This window comes from Dermacentor silvarum, chromosome 3 (genome assembly GCF_013339745.2).
Source record: "Dermacentor silvarum isolate Dsil-2018 chromosome 3, BIME_Dsil_1.4, whole genome shotgun sequence".
Classification (NCBI taxonomy): Eukaryota; Metazoa; Arthropoda; class Arachnida; order Ixodida; family Ixodidae; genus Dermacentor; species Dermacentor silvarum.
The window spans coordinates 161,554,757-161,570,679 of NC_051156.1; the positions used below are offsets into that span (position 1 = coordinate 161,554,757).

The window sequence follows — 15,923 nt, forward strand, 5'->3', positions numbered from 1 at the left end:
GTCGATGTGCCTTTACAAACAAATGTCGCAGCTTCGCCCGAAAAGCGAAGCATCAATTGCGATAGCAAATTACTAGAGAACTATTCGGAGTAGGGATAGTAGTTTCGGAGTAGGGATAGCGTTTTCACTCGCGCATATGGCGTGCGGCGACGATTTTATCGCCCTTGGACTTTATACGGAACCTCACGGCGACGGCGATGGTGACGACGACGGCGACGCCAACGGCAAAAATCCGGTTGGAGTGTTCATAGAGGGCGCGATCTTGTACGCGTTCCAAAATGGAACGGAGGCAGTCCGTTCCATCGAGCCGCACACGATTGGTCAATTTGATCGTCATGGTTCAAAGTGACCAATCGTGTGCGGCTCGATGGAACGGACCGCCTCCGTTACATTTTGAAACACGTACAAGATCGCGCCCATAATTGCTATCGCAATAAAACGAAATACGCGTCCCAATATCGTGCGACCGTGCGATAACAGCACGAAGGACTACCGCTAGTCTTAGCACGAACGACGCTATACGACTAGGTTCGTCTAATCTTCGACACTGCGCAAAGAAGGTTTCAAAGTTGGATCACCTACAAACGCGGGATTTTTTAGCAAGCGACTTTCTTTTTGTCATCGTGGTCGAACTTTCATTGCCGATACGAGGGTGCCGATGTAAAGGGCGTGTGCCTTATCTGGTCGTGTAGATCTGTAGCTAGATTTGATTAGCTGTGCACGGAGAAGTCGGGAGAGTAAAGGTCCCTCATTGAACTTCATTTAGCTTTTGGACCGTCTGCTACGGCGAGGCAACACTCAAGGGCTCCGCAGTTTAGAGTTCAGGCATCAGTGGGGTCATCGGCGAACAGACGACGCGCGGAACTCTGGCGCCATCGCGTAGCCATCGCCGCCGCCGAGCCCGTCTTGTGCGGCACTACGCTTTTCTTCTCACGCTTTCGCCATACCCTCCTCCTCCGCTTTCCGCCTTACGGTTCCGCTGCACCCTCCTAACTCGTTTCCTCCTAGTGCAATTTCCGCGATCGCCGTCTTTCATCCCCCGCTGCACTCCGGTTTCGCTCTTTCATCCTTCGCTGTGGTCGTTCGCTCGGTTACGAGGGACGCTCGCCTAAGGGCGCGTTCACACTGAAGACATTCGGCGTCTGGAGAGGCGCGGAACCCAGTTCGGCGGCGGCGAGATCCGCTGGAATAGCCTTTTCCGCGCCGATCGGTCTTGGACCGATTTTTGCGGCAGCTGCCGCCGCATTCCCTTACCGCGGGCCAATCGGAGCGCGAGTAAGAACTTCAAAGATGGCGGCCGAGTCGGACGCGCGCGCGTTGTCGCAGTCATCGAAGTCTGTCGCGACGTCGGAAATGCTGGTTGAATTGGTCCGAAACTTAGATGTTGTCCCGAAAAACAATACATCTCAACTTACTCTCGGTAGTACCCCATGTCGCGATCTCGCAGAAGGGTTAGTAGTTTGATGGCGTGACTAAGCTTTTCGCGCTCTTGCAAAGCAGGACGAACCTACCACCGCCGCTGGCGTCGTCTCTTCTGCGAATGCTTCTGCGCGTCATGCATCGCCAGAAAGCTGCTTGCCAACAAGCCTAGCAGTACTACCTCTTCTTGCTCAGCGTTCATTGTCGTCGCTTGCAGCGATGAGGCGCGAAATAAAACCACGCGAACTCTACGCAAGCGGAGATAACTGCGCAGTTTCGAGGCTGCGGGCACATCCGGTATATCCCGCGCTTGTTTGGAGGTTAGCGCTTTACACCGCAGATGGCGCTGTATCGTGTTCCGGCGGCGCTTTGTTAGAGCAGTGTGAACTAGAGCACTTCACGTGCCGATTTTTTCAGCCCGGGCCCGTTTTTACGTTAGGCGGCCCGCCAGAGCCCGATAAAAACTTTTATGGCAAGACCCGGGCCCGGCCCGGGCCCGAAAATAATCTACGTTACCCGCCCGGCCCGGCCCGCCAGCCCTTTACCTTAGGCGCGAGCCCGGCCCGAGCCCGACTCGAAACCGGCCCGAACCCGGTCCGAGACCGAAAAATAATGTTTTTCAGAGTTGAGACGCCCGAGAATAACTCGCTGCACGTTACATGCACACCACCAGAAAGCCCGAGCCCAGCCCAGGCCCGGGTCAAAAAGCACACGCCGAGCCCGGCCCAAGCCCGTGAAAGAACTGTTCTAGCCGGCCCGGGCTTTCGGGTAAGGCCGAGCCCGTGCAGTGCTCTAGTGTGAACGGCGCAAATTTCGGCGGCAGGAGAATTCCGTTCGCTGTAGACGCCGGATTCCCCAGTGTGAACACGACCTTGAGCTGCGTTATAGAAAAAAACCGCGCAACCGAAAAATTATTCTTGGTCATTGAATGAAACCACAACCGCTCCACCAGTAAACTCGATCTAACGTCTCAGTTGACCAGGACGCTAGCAGATGTCCACAGTCTCTCGTTGCCATCTTCTGACCTCCTCGTTAGCTCAGGTGGTCACACGAGTCAGATTGCGCGCGTCAGCAAATGTATCGCGAAATGAAAACACGTATGGAGCTGTGCTCAAATTTCTCATTAGGGAGTATCCTAATCATCGGTTAATTGTTTCTTTTTTCCTCTCATATATTTTCTTCCAATCTGCACTATTATATCATTTACCCATTCGATTCTGTAGTGTCTGCCCTTCTTTCCACTATGTTTCGCCATCACACCTGACGCGGAGGGTTCCTGTCAAAGGGAGCTACGCGACCCACTACGAAGCGCGGGGATGGGGACATAGGTATATATCCTCACCGTAACAACATATAGATGCTGCTTTAGCTGCTTCAGATCAATGCATATTGACACGTTGTTACAGTAGTTGTTCGTTGCCTATGCTTCACCAGCAGGCCTGACGCGTAGGGTTCTCAGTCTAGCACTGGTCCCGGATGTAGTTTCCGGACCAACTGACGTGCTTGCTATTTGAGGAGGCCTATTTGGTTCCCCCTGAGCGTTATTCTGCAGTTAGATCGAGTTTGACCATCCTCCTTCGCATGAGAGTTATGCCCACAGTTCCGAGAATATTTCCAAAATGGGCGCGTGGAACGTAGGTCAACGGCACTTCGGTGGATGGCAAGACGTACCAGGACGTACTCGGCCACATCAAAGAGGACCCGACCAAGGTGGAGCTGCTGGTCATCGACCTTGAGACGGACCAGGAGTTTAGGAAACGCCATGAGGTTCCGAGCAGAAAGTCGCCCAGATTGGTGCGCAAAACAGCGCCCGCCGAGATGCCGCGTCCGACCACTGCCCGCGAGCACAAGCCAGTGGTGAGCAGCACCCGGGCCTTCTCTTGGCAACACACGATAAACGAACACTATAATTACAACTCAACACTCTATACTGTATGAACAGCCTTGCCGTATATGCTCGGGCATTGTTATTATAGTGCGAAGAGCACTAGTTGAAAATTGTGATTAAGGACCGTATCGTAATCATTAGCTGTAAAAAGCAACGCACGCACTTAACGCAGCGCCCAACAAACGTACTATAAATAAATATAAAAAAAACATTACACGCAGAACTTCCTGTTTATCTAAACGATGCGTAATTATTTGCTACTAACCATCAGCTGTCTCGTCGTCTTATGCTGCTGTGTTCGGTATAATTGCGAGAAACGCCGTGGAAGAAACGTGAAATGAAGAAGCGCGGTTGCAACACCAAATAATAACTTAGACCAGCATGAGGCGACGAAGAAGAGGCGATAGCAGCAAAATCCACTCATATCATATGATGGCGTGTTTGGATGATGCCGCTGCTTCGTGGAAGATGAGCACTGACCTATGCGTGCTGCAGTACGTGGCGTAATTGAACAGTGTCACGTTTAGTAGACCTCGTAGGTAGACGTGGTCGATGGCGCTGGCTTCTCTAGATGCGAACCATTATCAAATGTGAACAAACGTACCCCGGCGACGGCTGCGTATGGCGCGGGCCATATATCTTGAAAGGAATCTGCAATGGGGACAGAGTGCGCAGAGTGCTGATAGCTTCGTGTGCGCTGTTCTCACCGCTTAGTTTGCCTTGAAGCGAGAGGCAGCACCAGATGGCAGTGGGTGGGTCCCTCCGTCTAGGGTCCCACTGGCGATCACGGCATGCCGGGCTTGGTCGAGAAGGGCCAACTGGTCCTCCCTGACTGTGCTGGCTAGCCACACCTCCCACTGCCTACTGTTGGAGTTTTGACCCAAAAGGGGTGACTGGATTTCTTGTGGCCGACCCTAAAGTCAATTTACTCGCTGCTGCGGGCCATATCTTTAAAGCGACCGTCTTGCGTGACGGGCCGACTAGGAAGCGGTTCGAAGGGGTCGGCTACTGCACAAGGCGACCACAGAAGACGGTCGGGTTTCTTCGATGCGAAGGTAAAGAAATGCTTACGCATTTAAACTAACGAACATTGCACACCGCCGCCTCAGCGATGAGTGAAGCATCGGGCTGTGATGCCTAGAGAGTGCTTCGACGCACAGGCATAGCTGCTCAGGCAACATGGGAATGACGGGCATTACACAGATTTCGCTAAAGCGCCAACCACTGGCACACGTCGGAACCCGTCGGCGTGCGCCGACAAGCCAACGCGTCGGGTCACGCTGGTTGGAGGAAAATGGAACGCAACTATAGGACAAAGCTCAGACGAGCGCTGATGCTCGCTCTATAGTGCCTAGAATATACTTATTCAAGGCACTGTACTCGCTCCTAGGCGGCGGCGCACTGTTGCTTGATCATTTTGTCTTAAACCGTCCATGTATAGCCTAAAACAGCTAGCTGTAAACTGAGCTTGAAACAATACCTTAGTGATCTGTATGCTCTTGTAGACATTAAAAACACGTTGGATTAATGAATGTACGCCTGCCACAACAGTTTTTTTTACATTTGTAAGAAACAGTGCACAAGATATGAACATCAGCTTTTGCGCTCACGTTCGGTGCCCGCGGGGTCTGTCTTCAAGATATCCAACGCCTATGCAATCGTTTTGCTAACACGTGCACGACCATGTCATTTCATGTCAAAAGCCGCATCAAATGCTGCCATAGAATATTATTTTTGGAGGCTCATTGCACAGCCATTATCTAAGAAATAGGAGCGCAAGGTATAATTGAAAAAAACTTTGTTAGAAACACAGTTATGCTAGTTCGTCTATGAAAGAAACATAAAAAAGTGGGTTCTGAGAAAATCAGCAAAAAGAATTGAAATGCCTGTAGCGCTCACAAAACATTTAAAATAGCAAAAACTCACCAAATTGGTAGCTTGCCTCTTCCTGAGTTTTCAGTTTGCCTCGTCTTGCCAAGGAGCATCTCATTTGTTTTTCTAGGTTGTTTTGAGGCATCAAAATTGTAGCGAGAGGCCTTCACATTGAGCAGCTTGTAACATAATTGTAATAGAATTGCAGCAGCATTGTAAGTATAGTTTTCACTGTGTAGAAGCCATGTTCTATTGTAGCGGGTTTCAACATGCCAAGTCTGTCTTTCTCGACATTAATAAAATGACAGAGAGCGTCAGATACTACTAACTTGAGGATCGGAGTGCTCTAAAAGGTGTATTTGGTTGCCCTTTGCGAACTCGTAGTATTGAAGTACTTATTCAAGGGAAGACAATTTCTTACAGAGTGCCAAGATATATAATTGTTTCCCTCCAGTGCAGAGACGCATTTCAGAAAACAACAGACAATTTTCACATCAATTACCAATTTTCAAGACTTCCTAAATAATTCTCTGATCGGGTCCTTCGCGCACACACCATTGATTCCCAAGAAACTTTTTCCCTCACCTTCGCCTGTCTGATATTTCCCATAATATAGCTACTAGCATAAATTATAAACCTAAGTATAAAATACAGCCGAAGAAAGGCAATTCGCTATGTATTTAAACCACAGAACACCAGGATACTGGAAAACAACATGTTTTAAAGGTTGTGCACCCGCCTTTTGAGAGTTTGTTTATCACAGGTGGAAGCAAGCTGTAAAGCTTTTGAAGGCTTACTACTTTCTTGAACATAATATTAATGTTAGGGAAATGCCACACAATCAGAGCATTTTTTATCATCAGCCTATATTTATGTCCACTGCAGGACGAAGGCCTCTCCCTGCGATCTCCAATTACCCCTCTCTTGCGCTAGCTGATTCCAACTTGCGCCTGAAAATTTCCTAACTTCATCACCCCACCTAGTTTTCTGCCGTCCTCTATTGCGCTTCCCTTCTCTTGGTACCCATTCTGTAACTCTAATGTTGCAGCGGTTATCCATACTACGCATTACATGGCCTGCCCAGCTCCAGTTTTTTCTCTTAATGTCAATGAGAATATCGGCTGTCCCCGTTTGTTCCCTGATTTACACTGCTCGCTTCCTGTCCTTTAACGTTAGACCTAACATTTTTCTATCCATCGCTCTTTGTGTGGTCCTTAATTTGTTCTTGAGCGTCTTTGTTAACCTCCAGGTTTCTGCCCCATGCTAATGGGTCTTTAATTTTTCAATTCTCTAACGTCTCCCTTCTTATGGTTTAGTATAATTTTGGCATTCTTCCAGTTCTCTGGTACATTTGACGTCTTGAGACATTGCGTGTAAAGGACCGCAAGCTTTTCAAGCGTGATATATCCTCCGTTTCTTAATTAATAGATTGTTGTTGCATCTTCTCCAGCCGGTTTTTCCCGGGTCATGTCTTTACATTGGTCATGTCATGACTAACGACCACGCCCTCTGCTACAGAGGTCTTCCAGTTAAGTGAAAATGCGAGGTAGGATTTCTAATCCTTAAGTACATATTACATAATTATTTACATAATTAGGTACATAATTGATGAATTCCACAACATTAATGAGAGGGTGGAAGTCGTCGTAAAGAAGCAGGAGAGGATGTATAGAATAAAGGTAGTACAAGCCTAGCTATGCCAGAAACTGCAGTCACGATGATGAAGAAATGGAACAGTTTTATGAAGATTTTGAATTAACGATGAGAAAGGTGCAGACTCAGTATCTGGTAGTCGCGGGCGACTTGAATGCGAAAGTTGTTGGCAACTGCGGTAGTTGTTGGCAGTCACAATCAATTGGCAACTATGGCATCTATTCTAGGAACACTAGAGGAGAGATTCTGGTAGAATTCGCGGTAAGGAATGGGCTCCAAATAATGAATACCTTCTTCAGGAAGCGCAGCAACAAGAAGTGGACCTAGAGAGCCCTAATGGATAAACAAGAAATGAAATAGATTTCATACTCTGCCGATCCCAGCATAGTGCTTGATGTAGAAGTGTAGGTACGGTAAAGTGCAGTGACCATAGATTAGTGAGGTCTATGATTTCCCTCAATTTGAAGAGAGAACGAGTAAAATTATTCAAGACGAAACAGGTAACCTAGACGCAGTAAGAGAAAAAGCAGACCAATTCAGGCTGGGACTCGCAAACAAATATGCAACTTTAGAACAGAAAGATGAAGATAACATAGAGGTGATGAATGAAATCACAACTAGGCTGATCTCAGAGGCAGCAATTGATGTGAGAGGTAAGGCATCAATGCAACCAGTAGGTAAACTCCCGCAAGTAACAAAGGATATAATAAAGTGTGTCAAACTCAAGAGAGCAGATAGGATTCGCTGAAGTGTCAAAACTGATCAACCAGCAGAAATAAAGGACATTCAGAATTTTAATGTAGGAAAGATTGAGGAAGCCGTAATATATGCACGCAGTATGAAATCAGTAAGAAGAAAACTGGGCGTTGGACAAGGCAAGATGTATGTACTAAAAGGTAAGCAAGACAATATCATCAGCAATTTCGATGACATAGTAAAAGCAGCGGAAAAATTCTATACTGTACAGTACCCAGAGCAACTAAGCTACTTTCATTCGAAGTAGTGATGAATCGGATACAGAGGCTCCTTGTATAACGAGAGATGAAGTTGGAAGGGCCTTACAAGGCATTCTTTATGTTACACATCAAACGTAAATCAAATTGGTATCAGTTTCCGTGTCACAGACACTGGCTTGGTTTAAAGTGTCGCTGTATCTTTTGAAAGAGGCTTTGCAGGCACATAATTTTCGCTGCAAAAATGTCCATCACTGAATGATGAAAGTAATTCGGCAAAAGGTAGCAGTTCACTAAGGCTTTCAAAAACAAGTCCTGCTTTCAACTTGGCGTCATACTTTCAACCAGAATTTATGTCCTTTCTAGCATTGTAATACATAACTGTATCGTCGGAAGTAACATTGAGTTATGCTATCTTAAAGGTACGGTGGCAGCTCATTGGCACTGTATGAAAAATTGCATATAAATAAAATGTTTTCGCAATTTATGCACTGCACAGGTACACACAAAACTCAGCACGCTTGTGGGGCTTAAGTACAGCTTTCTTGTTTGCTTGCATTTGCTTGTTCGCGCTTTTTACCTTTTTTAAATACATAAAACCACCAAAGACGAAGCGTGGCATAAACGATGCCTTTTAGAAATTGGATGCTTGCTGTTTGTAAACTTTCGAAAAAAATGAAACCTTAACTGAAGAAGAAAAATAAATAATATGCTCAGCATTGAATGAAGCTCTTACCGTGTGTAAAGATGTTGTGCATAAGCGGTTAACTTGATGCAGCAAGGAAGTGAAGGTTAAGCAGTCAGTGTACAATTCCTTATGACTGGCATAAATGCAGCAAGTATGTATAGCACTCGCCTTATGCAGATATATACTCATCAGACGTTATCAAGGAGAATATTTGTATAAAAGCAAATAATTTACATTGCTGATAAGACACCTGATGCCAAGTGAAATCAAATTACATTCTTTCTTGCTGGCCTGGGTTGCCAATTTGTTGCCCCTTTTCTACTTAGACATACCATAGTCAGCACATAAACACTGTGCGACGCATTACGAAAGTGAAAAAAAAATGAATCAGTACCTTGACAAGCATGCTTCGTTTCTCAGCCATGACAGAAAACAAGGGCGATCGACTCGAGACCGTTTGATGCTGTCAGCAACAGACATGCGTGTTTCATTTTGAATCTTTCTGCTATGTAAAAAATAAGCTCGCACAGGATAAATGAACTATTGTAAGCTCTACTCGGGTTATTTGAGTGATTTGGGCATGGGCTGCGTGTTATGTAGTAACAACCTAGCTAGCTAATGCACAGCTATATTTTTAGAAAATGAAGCAAAGTGCATAGCATAACACAAACAGCTGGCCAGTACCTGCATTTTATCTGAAAGCAAACTTAGCTTATCAAGTGACTAATCTTCGCAGTGAGTTCAGTGATTTCATGTTGTGTGAAAAGGTTGATGTAGTAAGTAGTTTTGTGTGTCTGTCTTAATTAGTAGCTGCTTTAACATGAACGTGACAATAAAATGAAGTCAAGGCTCATATTCCGCAAGACAGGGCAGCCCGAAAAAATTCTGGAAACATTTGATGCCATTCAGAACACGGCATGAGCGACCGCGCTGCCTTGTGGACTACAACATTATGATGTTGGGATGCTAAGCACGAGGTCGCGGGATCAAATCCCAGCCCCGGAGGCCGCATTTCAATGGGGGTGAAATGCGAAAACACCCGTGTACTTACATTTAGGTTCATGTTAAAGAACCCGAGGTGGTCCAATAATTTGGACCACCTGGGCCACTTGAAGCGAGCGCTTAGCCGCGAGCTGACGCTAACTCCAACCTTGTTCGACAGGTGGCGCAGCAAAGCGCTCAGGGAGATACGGGAGGCGATCGACGAACGAAAGAAAGCATCACGAGAACACAGGCAGACAAAAAATGCAGAGTTGCTCCAGGATGAAACAGACAGGAAATGTGAAATATAGCACGGGAAAAAAACCATTGTTCAAATATTAGTTCAAACAATGATTGAACGTGAAAGTGAACGTTGGTTGTCAGAAATACGTGATAAAAAAGAAGGCAGCACCCAGAATATTGTGGAAATACATTTACTTATTAGGCAGGAAGTCGAGAACCGTACAACAACATATCCTTGACAAAGATGGAGACAAACTGGAAGGGGATTCGGCAATAAATTATGGTCAAAAAATAACAGCCGAGTCATTTCAGGGCAATCGCGAGGTGGTCTCTGAGGAGAAAAAGAGAATGAACGAGAACCAAACGAAAAGGGAGTTGGTGCTGAGTAACTTCAACTGGAAGAAAGCTGAAAAGAAAATTCCTAAACGCACAGCCACAGATTTAGACGAGGTTCCCGTTAGGCTGTATAATGAGCTAGGACCAATAAGTACGGAAGCTCGGTTGAAAGCAGTAGAAAAATGCTTACAAGAAAGGCGAATACCAGCCAATTGGCGACAAAGTAAAATGAATTTAGTTTATAAAGGTAAGGGGGAAAAAGGTATAATTAACTCGTATAGACTGCTGACCATTACATCGGTAATGTACAGGTTAGCAATGCAAGCGATTAATTGAAGCTGCAAGCACGGGCAGAGAATAATGGCATATGGGAGAATTTCAGAATGGCTTCAGAATCGGTAGGCGTCTGGATAATAACTTATTTGTCCTTACTCATTGTATTTGACATATGCTGAGAAGAAAAGAGACCGCTATATGTGGCTTTTTTTAGACATTACCGGAGCGTATGACAACGTAGACCGCAACATTTTATGGGATATTGTGGAAGGGGAAAGTATTGGCAACGACTGTATACAGCTATTGAGGGAGATTTACCGAGAAAATACCGTTTGCGTTGAATGAGAAGGAATGAGGAGCGAGGATAAAGTTAATATAAACAAGGGACTAAGACAGGGTTGCCCTTTATTCCCGCTGCTGTTTATGATGTACTTGGTAAAGATGGAAAGGGCGCTAGAAGGAATCAATATTGGGGTTAAACCTCTCATAAAAACAATCCCGCACAATAGTTGAGCAGCAGCTTCTAGGTTTATTTTATGCGGAAGACATTGTGTTGCTTGCAACAAGCAAAGTGACATGAAATGTCTGTCCAATATCTGTGGAGAAAAATGTGAGAATTTAGGAATAAAATTGAGCGTTAAAAATCAGGTTTTATGGTATTCAATGAAAACAGGGAACAGACACTGTTGATACAGCTAGGGCAAGGCCTACCTCGGGCAAAAGAACACAAATACCTGGGTGTATGGATAAACGAAGGCGATAGATACCCGGAGACACAGAAAAAAACAATATAGCAAAAGGGAAGGAAAATGCAGCCATAATGAAGTACAGAGCAATATGGAAAAACAATAGGTATGAGGTGCTCCAGGGTATGTGGAAAGGTGTAATGGTTCGAGGGCCAACATTTGGAAATGCGGTTCTTTGCTTGAAGTAAGGGGTACAATCAGGACTCAATGGCAACCAAAGGTCAATGGGACGTCTCGCATTGGGCGCTCACGGGAAGGCTTCTAATGAAGCTGCGCAGGGTGATATGGGCTGGACCAATTTTGAAGTAAGGGAGGCTCAGAGCAAAACTGATTTTCAAGAACGACTGAGGAATCTGTAAGAAAGTAGATGGAAATATGGAAGAAAGTAGTGTTCAGGTATTTGTACAGGCAAAACATTGACTCACAGTGGAGGAAAAGAACTAGGAAGCTTAGCAGCAAGTATGCGACCGGTATGGTCGCATACTTGCTGTTAAGCTGTTAACTGCATACTGAGTTATGGATGGATGTACGGACGGACGGACGGACGGATGCTATGAGCGTCCCCTTTGAAACGGGGTGGTGGGTTGTGCCACCAAGCTCTTGTTATTTCTTTGCCTAATGTCCTACCTTTATTTTTGAGAGAACACACAACTACACTCTTAGCACGGTAACGTTTACTAAAGGGGTAATTTCTCACAAATTTGTGCACCTACAAAAAAGTTACATAGTAGCGTTTATTTAAGTAACCTTTAATGAAGGGCATACTCTCACAAACTTGTAACCTATAAAATAAAAGGCTACGTGTACTTATACTAAAGGTTACAATATAGTAACCTTTAGTATAGGCACACGTACCCTTTTTGTATGTAACCTTTCGTATAGGCATAGAGTCTTGCAAGGTTTCACACGTGCGCCCTGCGCATGTACATGAATTTAGGACATTGATTCGTCGGCCAACCACCAAACTTCACCGCAATGCACTAGCGTAACTCACTGAACAGAACTTCATAAAAATTCTACTTCAAATGATCGGCCGAATTCCTACAACTTTCGGTTACCAACGTCAGGAGGATGCTCTCCTGAAAAGTATAGGCATTTAAGGCACTTAGTCATAACTTCTCTGCTGCGTTATATTTGAGCTTTGGTCAAGGTTAAATCACTGCTATACCTCAGCAGGCAAATTACGACTAAGCGCCGTAAAAGCTTATGTTATCGGAAAAAATATCCTTTCGGCGTAGCTAACGGAAAGTTGTTGAACTTCGGCAGATCTTCCGAAATACACTTTTTCTGAATACGCTGCTCCGTGAGTTACGCTAGTGCCCTGCAGTTAAGTTCAATGGATGGCCGAAGGAGCAATGCACAAAATTCATTTGCGTGCGCAGAAGGACGTGCGGGTGAAAACGTACAAGACTTGATGCCTATACGAAAGATTACAGGAAAAAAGGTTCCTAAATATGGCCGCAGGGGTTATGCCCTAATTTCTTAGACATGACTCATTGTCTAAAACTAAAAAATATTCAGGTCTTAAGACAAAAAGACATTTTATTGCTGTGAAAACTTCATAGCGGCGACAGACAGCATTTGCGCGATACTCAATACATTTGGGAACAAAATTTTACTAATTAGCTTTTTCATTTCTTTGGGGAAATGTAGTTGCATATTGAAGGCAGCCGGTACTGAAAGCATACCAATTTGCCATCACTGTGCCTGGCACCAATTTCGAGGAATTGAATCTGCAATGAAGTGCGTTGCTGTTTCAGTTATTCTTTCTGCACAACCTGCAGCAAAATTCTGTAAATACCTCAGTTGGAACAGCAATCCATTTTATGGCATGTTTGCTGCAAAATTCTGTGGATATCTCAACTGGAACAGCAATGAATTTTATGGCATGTTCCCAGTATGTGTCTTTGAGACTATTTTGTGGCAGAATGCTCCAGCAACCGGATATGGAGTGCTGATTCACCAGCTCTGCCGTTAACCACGACATGCTAATCAGTCAAACATTGGCGCCATTCGTACTAAAGATTATTATTGAAATTCTGTTGCGATGACTATAAAACTTGTTCAGCAGAAATCAACATTTCGTCTCAAATTATCTTTTTTTAATATTCATGGACAGACTGGTTAACAACGTATAAACCTTTGCCACCTTGCTATTTTACAGCGCAGGTCATTTACACAAGGCAGCTTGCAGGAATGAGTATAGAATGCACAATGCAGCAAAACAGCTGTACCTTTTGAAATAAGCTGGCACATAATTGGTAATTTTGGATTAAATGTGCAAAACACAAAATAATTGATAAAATACACAGTATGTTGCTTTTGTATACTGGTGAATGCATTGTATAAAGGTTCGTCCCGTAACATTTTTCTTTGCTGCGGACCATGGTAAAAGTTTTTTGTAAAAAAGTATGATGTCGTAATCACAAGATAATGAGATTTCTAATAATTATATTTTGCACAAGTGGAAAGCACAACTGAAAAGGCGGCACATTTCAGAATGAATACGCACTTCTGCATGCAACATTTCTTCTATCGAAAAAAATTATAGAGGTATGAGACGGCAGCACCCACATTGTGGAAATGATGTGAGTAGCAGCTGTGAGAAGGAAAGCTGACACAAAACACTTAGGGAAAATGTCATGTTTACTTTATTTGCATATACAAAACAAGGTAACTCAAAGTTTTCCCTTCACAAGCAAAATAACATTTTGCCTTGGTCTGTTTTCTTCTCCACGGCCATGAAGCAGTAATGAAAAAACCTATGAGTACAGCGCTGCGTGGCATCACAAATTTCTACAGCATCACGAGGAATGGGGAAAAAAAAAGAAAGAAAAGTTGAAGGTTCGTGTACAATATGTTCAAATACAAATACATATAAGTTTTAGGCTTCCACGAGGAGGCCGATCTCATCCCTGTTTCGAGCACAATCATGTCTCTTTGCTGTTAGTATGTCAGTTGCTAATTTTCAGATTTCCTTGATGTGTATTGGAGCCTACAACGACAGAAAAGTAATCTTACAATCTCATAGTTATGTGTTAGCGTCGCCCTGCAAGCAACAGCTATTAACATGTAATGAAAGAGACATAAATAAACCACAAACAGATGAAAAACTACCACAGAACAAATAAATAAACACGCCTAAAGTAAATATACTCTTCTGTCTAGGAAATGTCGGTAACAATAAAAATTTAAGATGAAAAAACTGAACGAAAATTAATTCTCAAGTCAGTTCGTACTCCTCTCCAAATACAAAAGACAACACCGCAATAATGTGACAGTTTAACAGTCAAAACGGAATATCAAGTGATTACAAACTGAATATCAGCACAAAACACCAGTTCCGTGCATAAGGTCAATGTTGTGCGTCCGTACAAAAGTGCAACATAAACTTGAGATTTAAGAATAACCCACACGGGGACTGATAGTGATAAAAAATATTTAAGAAACAGTGTTTATGAAGCGAGCAAGTAGTTCACTTCAATAAAACTGAAGGATGCGAGCATGAGCATGAATTGACGGTGAAATATACGACAGACACACACCAGCAAATAAATAGTTGAACAGGAAGCATTGCTTACCTAGGTCACATTTATTGCTGTCTACGGCATTCATTACAGCAATCACAACACAAACGATGATCACCACTCTCAGGTAAGCGAAGAACTTTTACCATTGGCCATCGTCAATGCGTCTCGTCGAAGCGGCCAAGCAGCACGCCAAACATGTCCGTGCTCCACGCCGGGCGTCATGGCTTCTTTTCAGCGGCGCGCGCACCTTTAGGAGTCATTTTGGCTGTGCCACCCGTCACGAGTGACTCAGACACACAACACACTTGGTAAGCGCCCGCCACCAAATTGGAGAGCGTAAAAACGTGGGTAAAGCGATGAAATAACTAGGGTTGCCAGATGGCCCCAACAAAAAATAGCGAAATAATTTCAAAATGTAGCCCAACAATAGCCAGATCCAAATTTATCACGAGTGACAAGTAGCCAAAAACATACCCAAAACGTTTGATGATGTTCTGAAGGTGTCTTGTAGGTGGTGTAGATGGTGTTTAAATCTTACCGTGTATTTCCGTCTCCAAAATTTCTTTCGCCGCATGCAACCAGCACAACACTAGTCTCAAGGTCTGCGTAAATAATTCTAGTGAGAGCTGCCACTCAGCCGTGGATTTGGACACCACTAATTCGTACAATAAGCCGACTGATTTTTGTTCCGATTTTGTCATGACGTTAATGGTATTTATTGAGCCATGTTGCAAGCTAACTTTAGTTCATACCTCGCTTTACCCGTGGCATTTTTCTATAAGAGTCGGCCAAAATATTGCCAGCTCCAACCTCGAGGATCAGCTTCGGATGTTCACGATGGAGTGCCCAAGAGGCGGCCCGAGTTCAAGGCATTATGGAATAGGGATGCCTTGCCTAAGCTTGATTCATAAAACAAACATGTTATTTCTCTGCCGCTCTCTTTCTTTCTCTCATTTTTGTAATTTTTTACTCAGAAGCAGTTCGACACTGAGTCAACAAATGCACCCCCTTGGAGGCACACTGGACTCTGGAGAAAACTTGAAACCTTCACGCCTTTTCCTCGTGCGAAGAAGAGGCAGTTGTAACTAGAATTCGCTTTTGAGTGGAAACAAACAGAACGATCTGCTGGCCCACAACAGAAGAAGTAAATAAAAGTTTATATTTTATTTTTCATGCAGGTTATGGTACTGACAATAATCCTGGTGGTATTTGTATAAAAGACTTGAACTGCGCAATATTTAAACAGGGATTCAGTCGCAAGATTCGTGCAATATGAAAACGTGTACGTAAGTTTCTGTGAATGCAGGCACGAATGCGTGTGTTGTCATATTTCCGAGG

The 15,923-nt window shown here is 44.3% G+C and overlaps 1 protein-coding gene across 1 annotated transcript in view; it reads left to right on the forward strand.

Moving 5' to 3' along the window:
- Window positions 1-15,923, forward strand: part of LOC119444971 (Na(+)/H(+) exchange regulatory cofactor NHE-RF1-like) — a 50,940-nt gene that overhangs the window by 18,421 nt on the left and 16,596 nt on the right. The window contains exon 4 of the mRNA XM_049663777.1: window positions 3,058-3,276. Within this exon, the coding sequence (XP_049519734.1) occupies window positions 3,058-3,276 (219 nt within the window). The remainder of the gene's footprint in view (window positions 1-3,057; window positions 3,277-15,923) is intronic.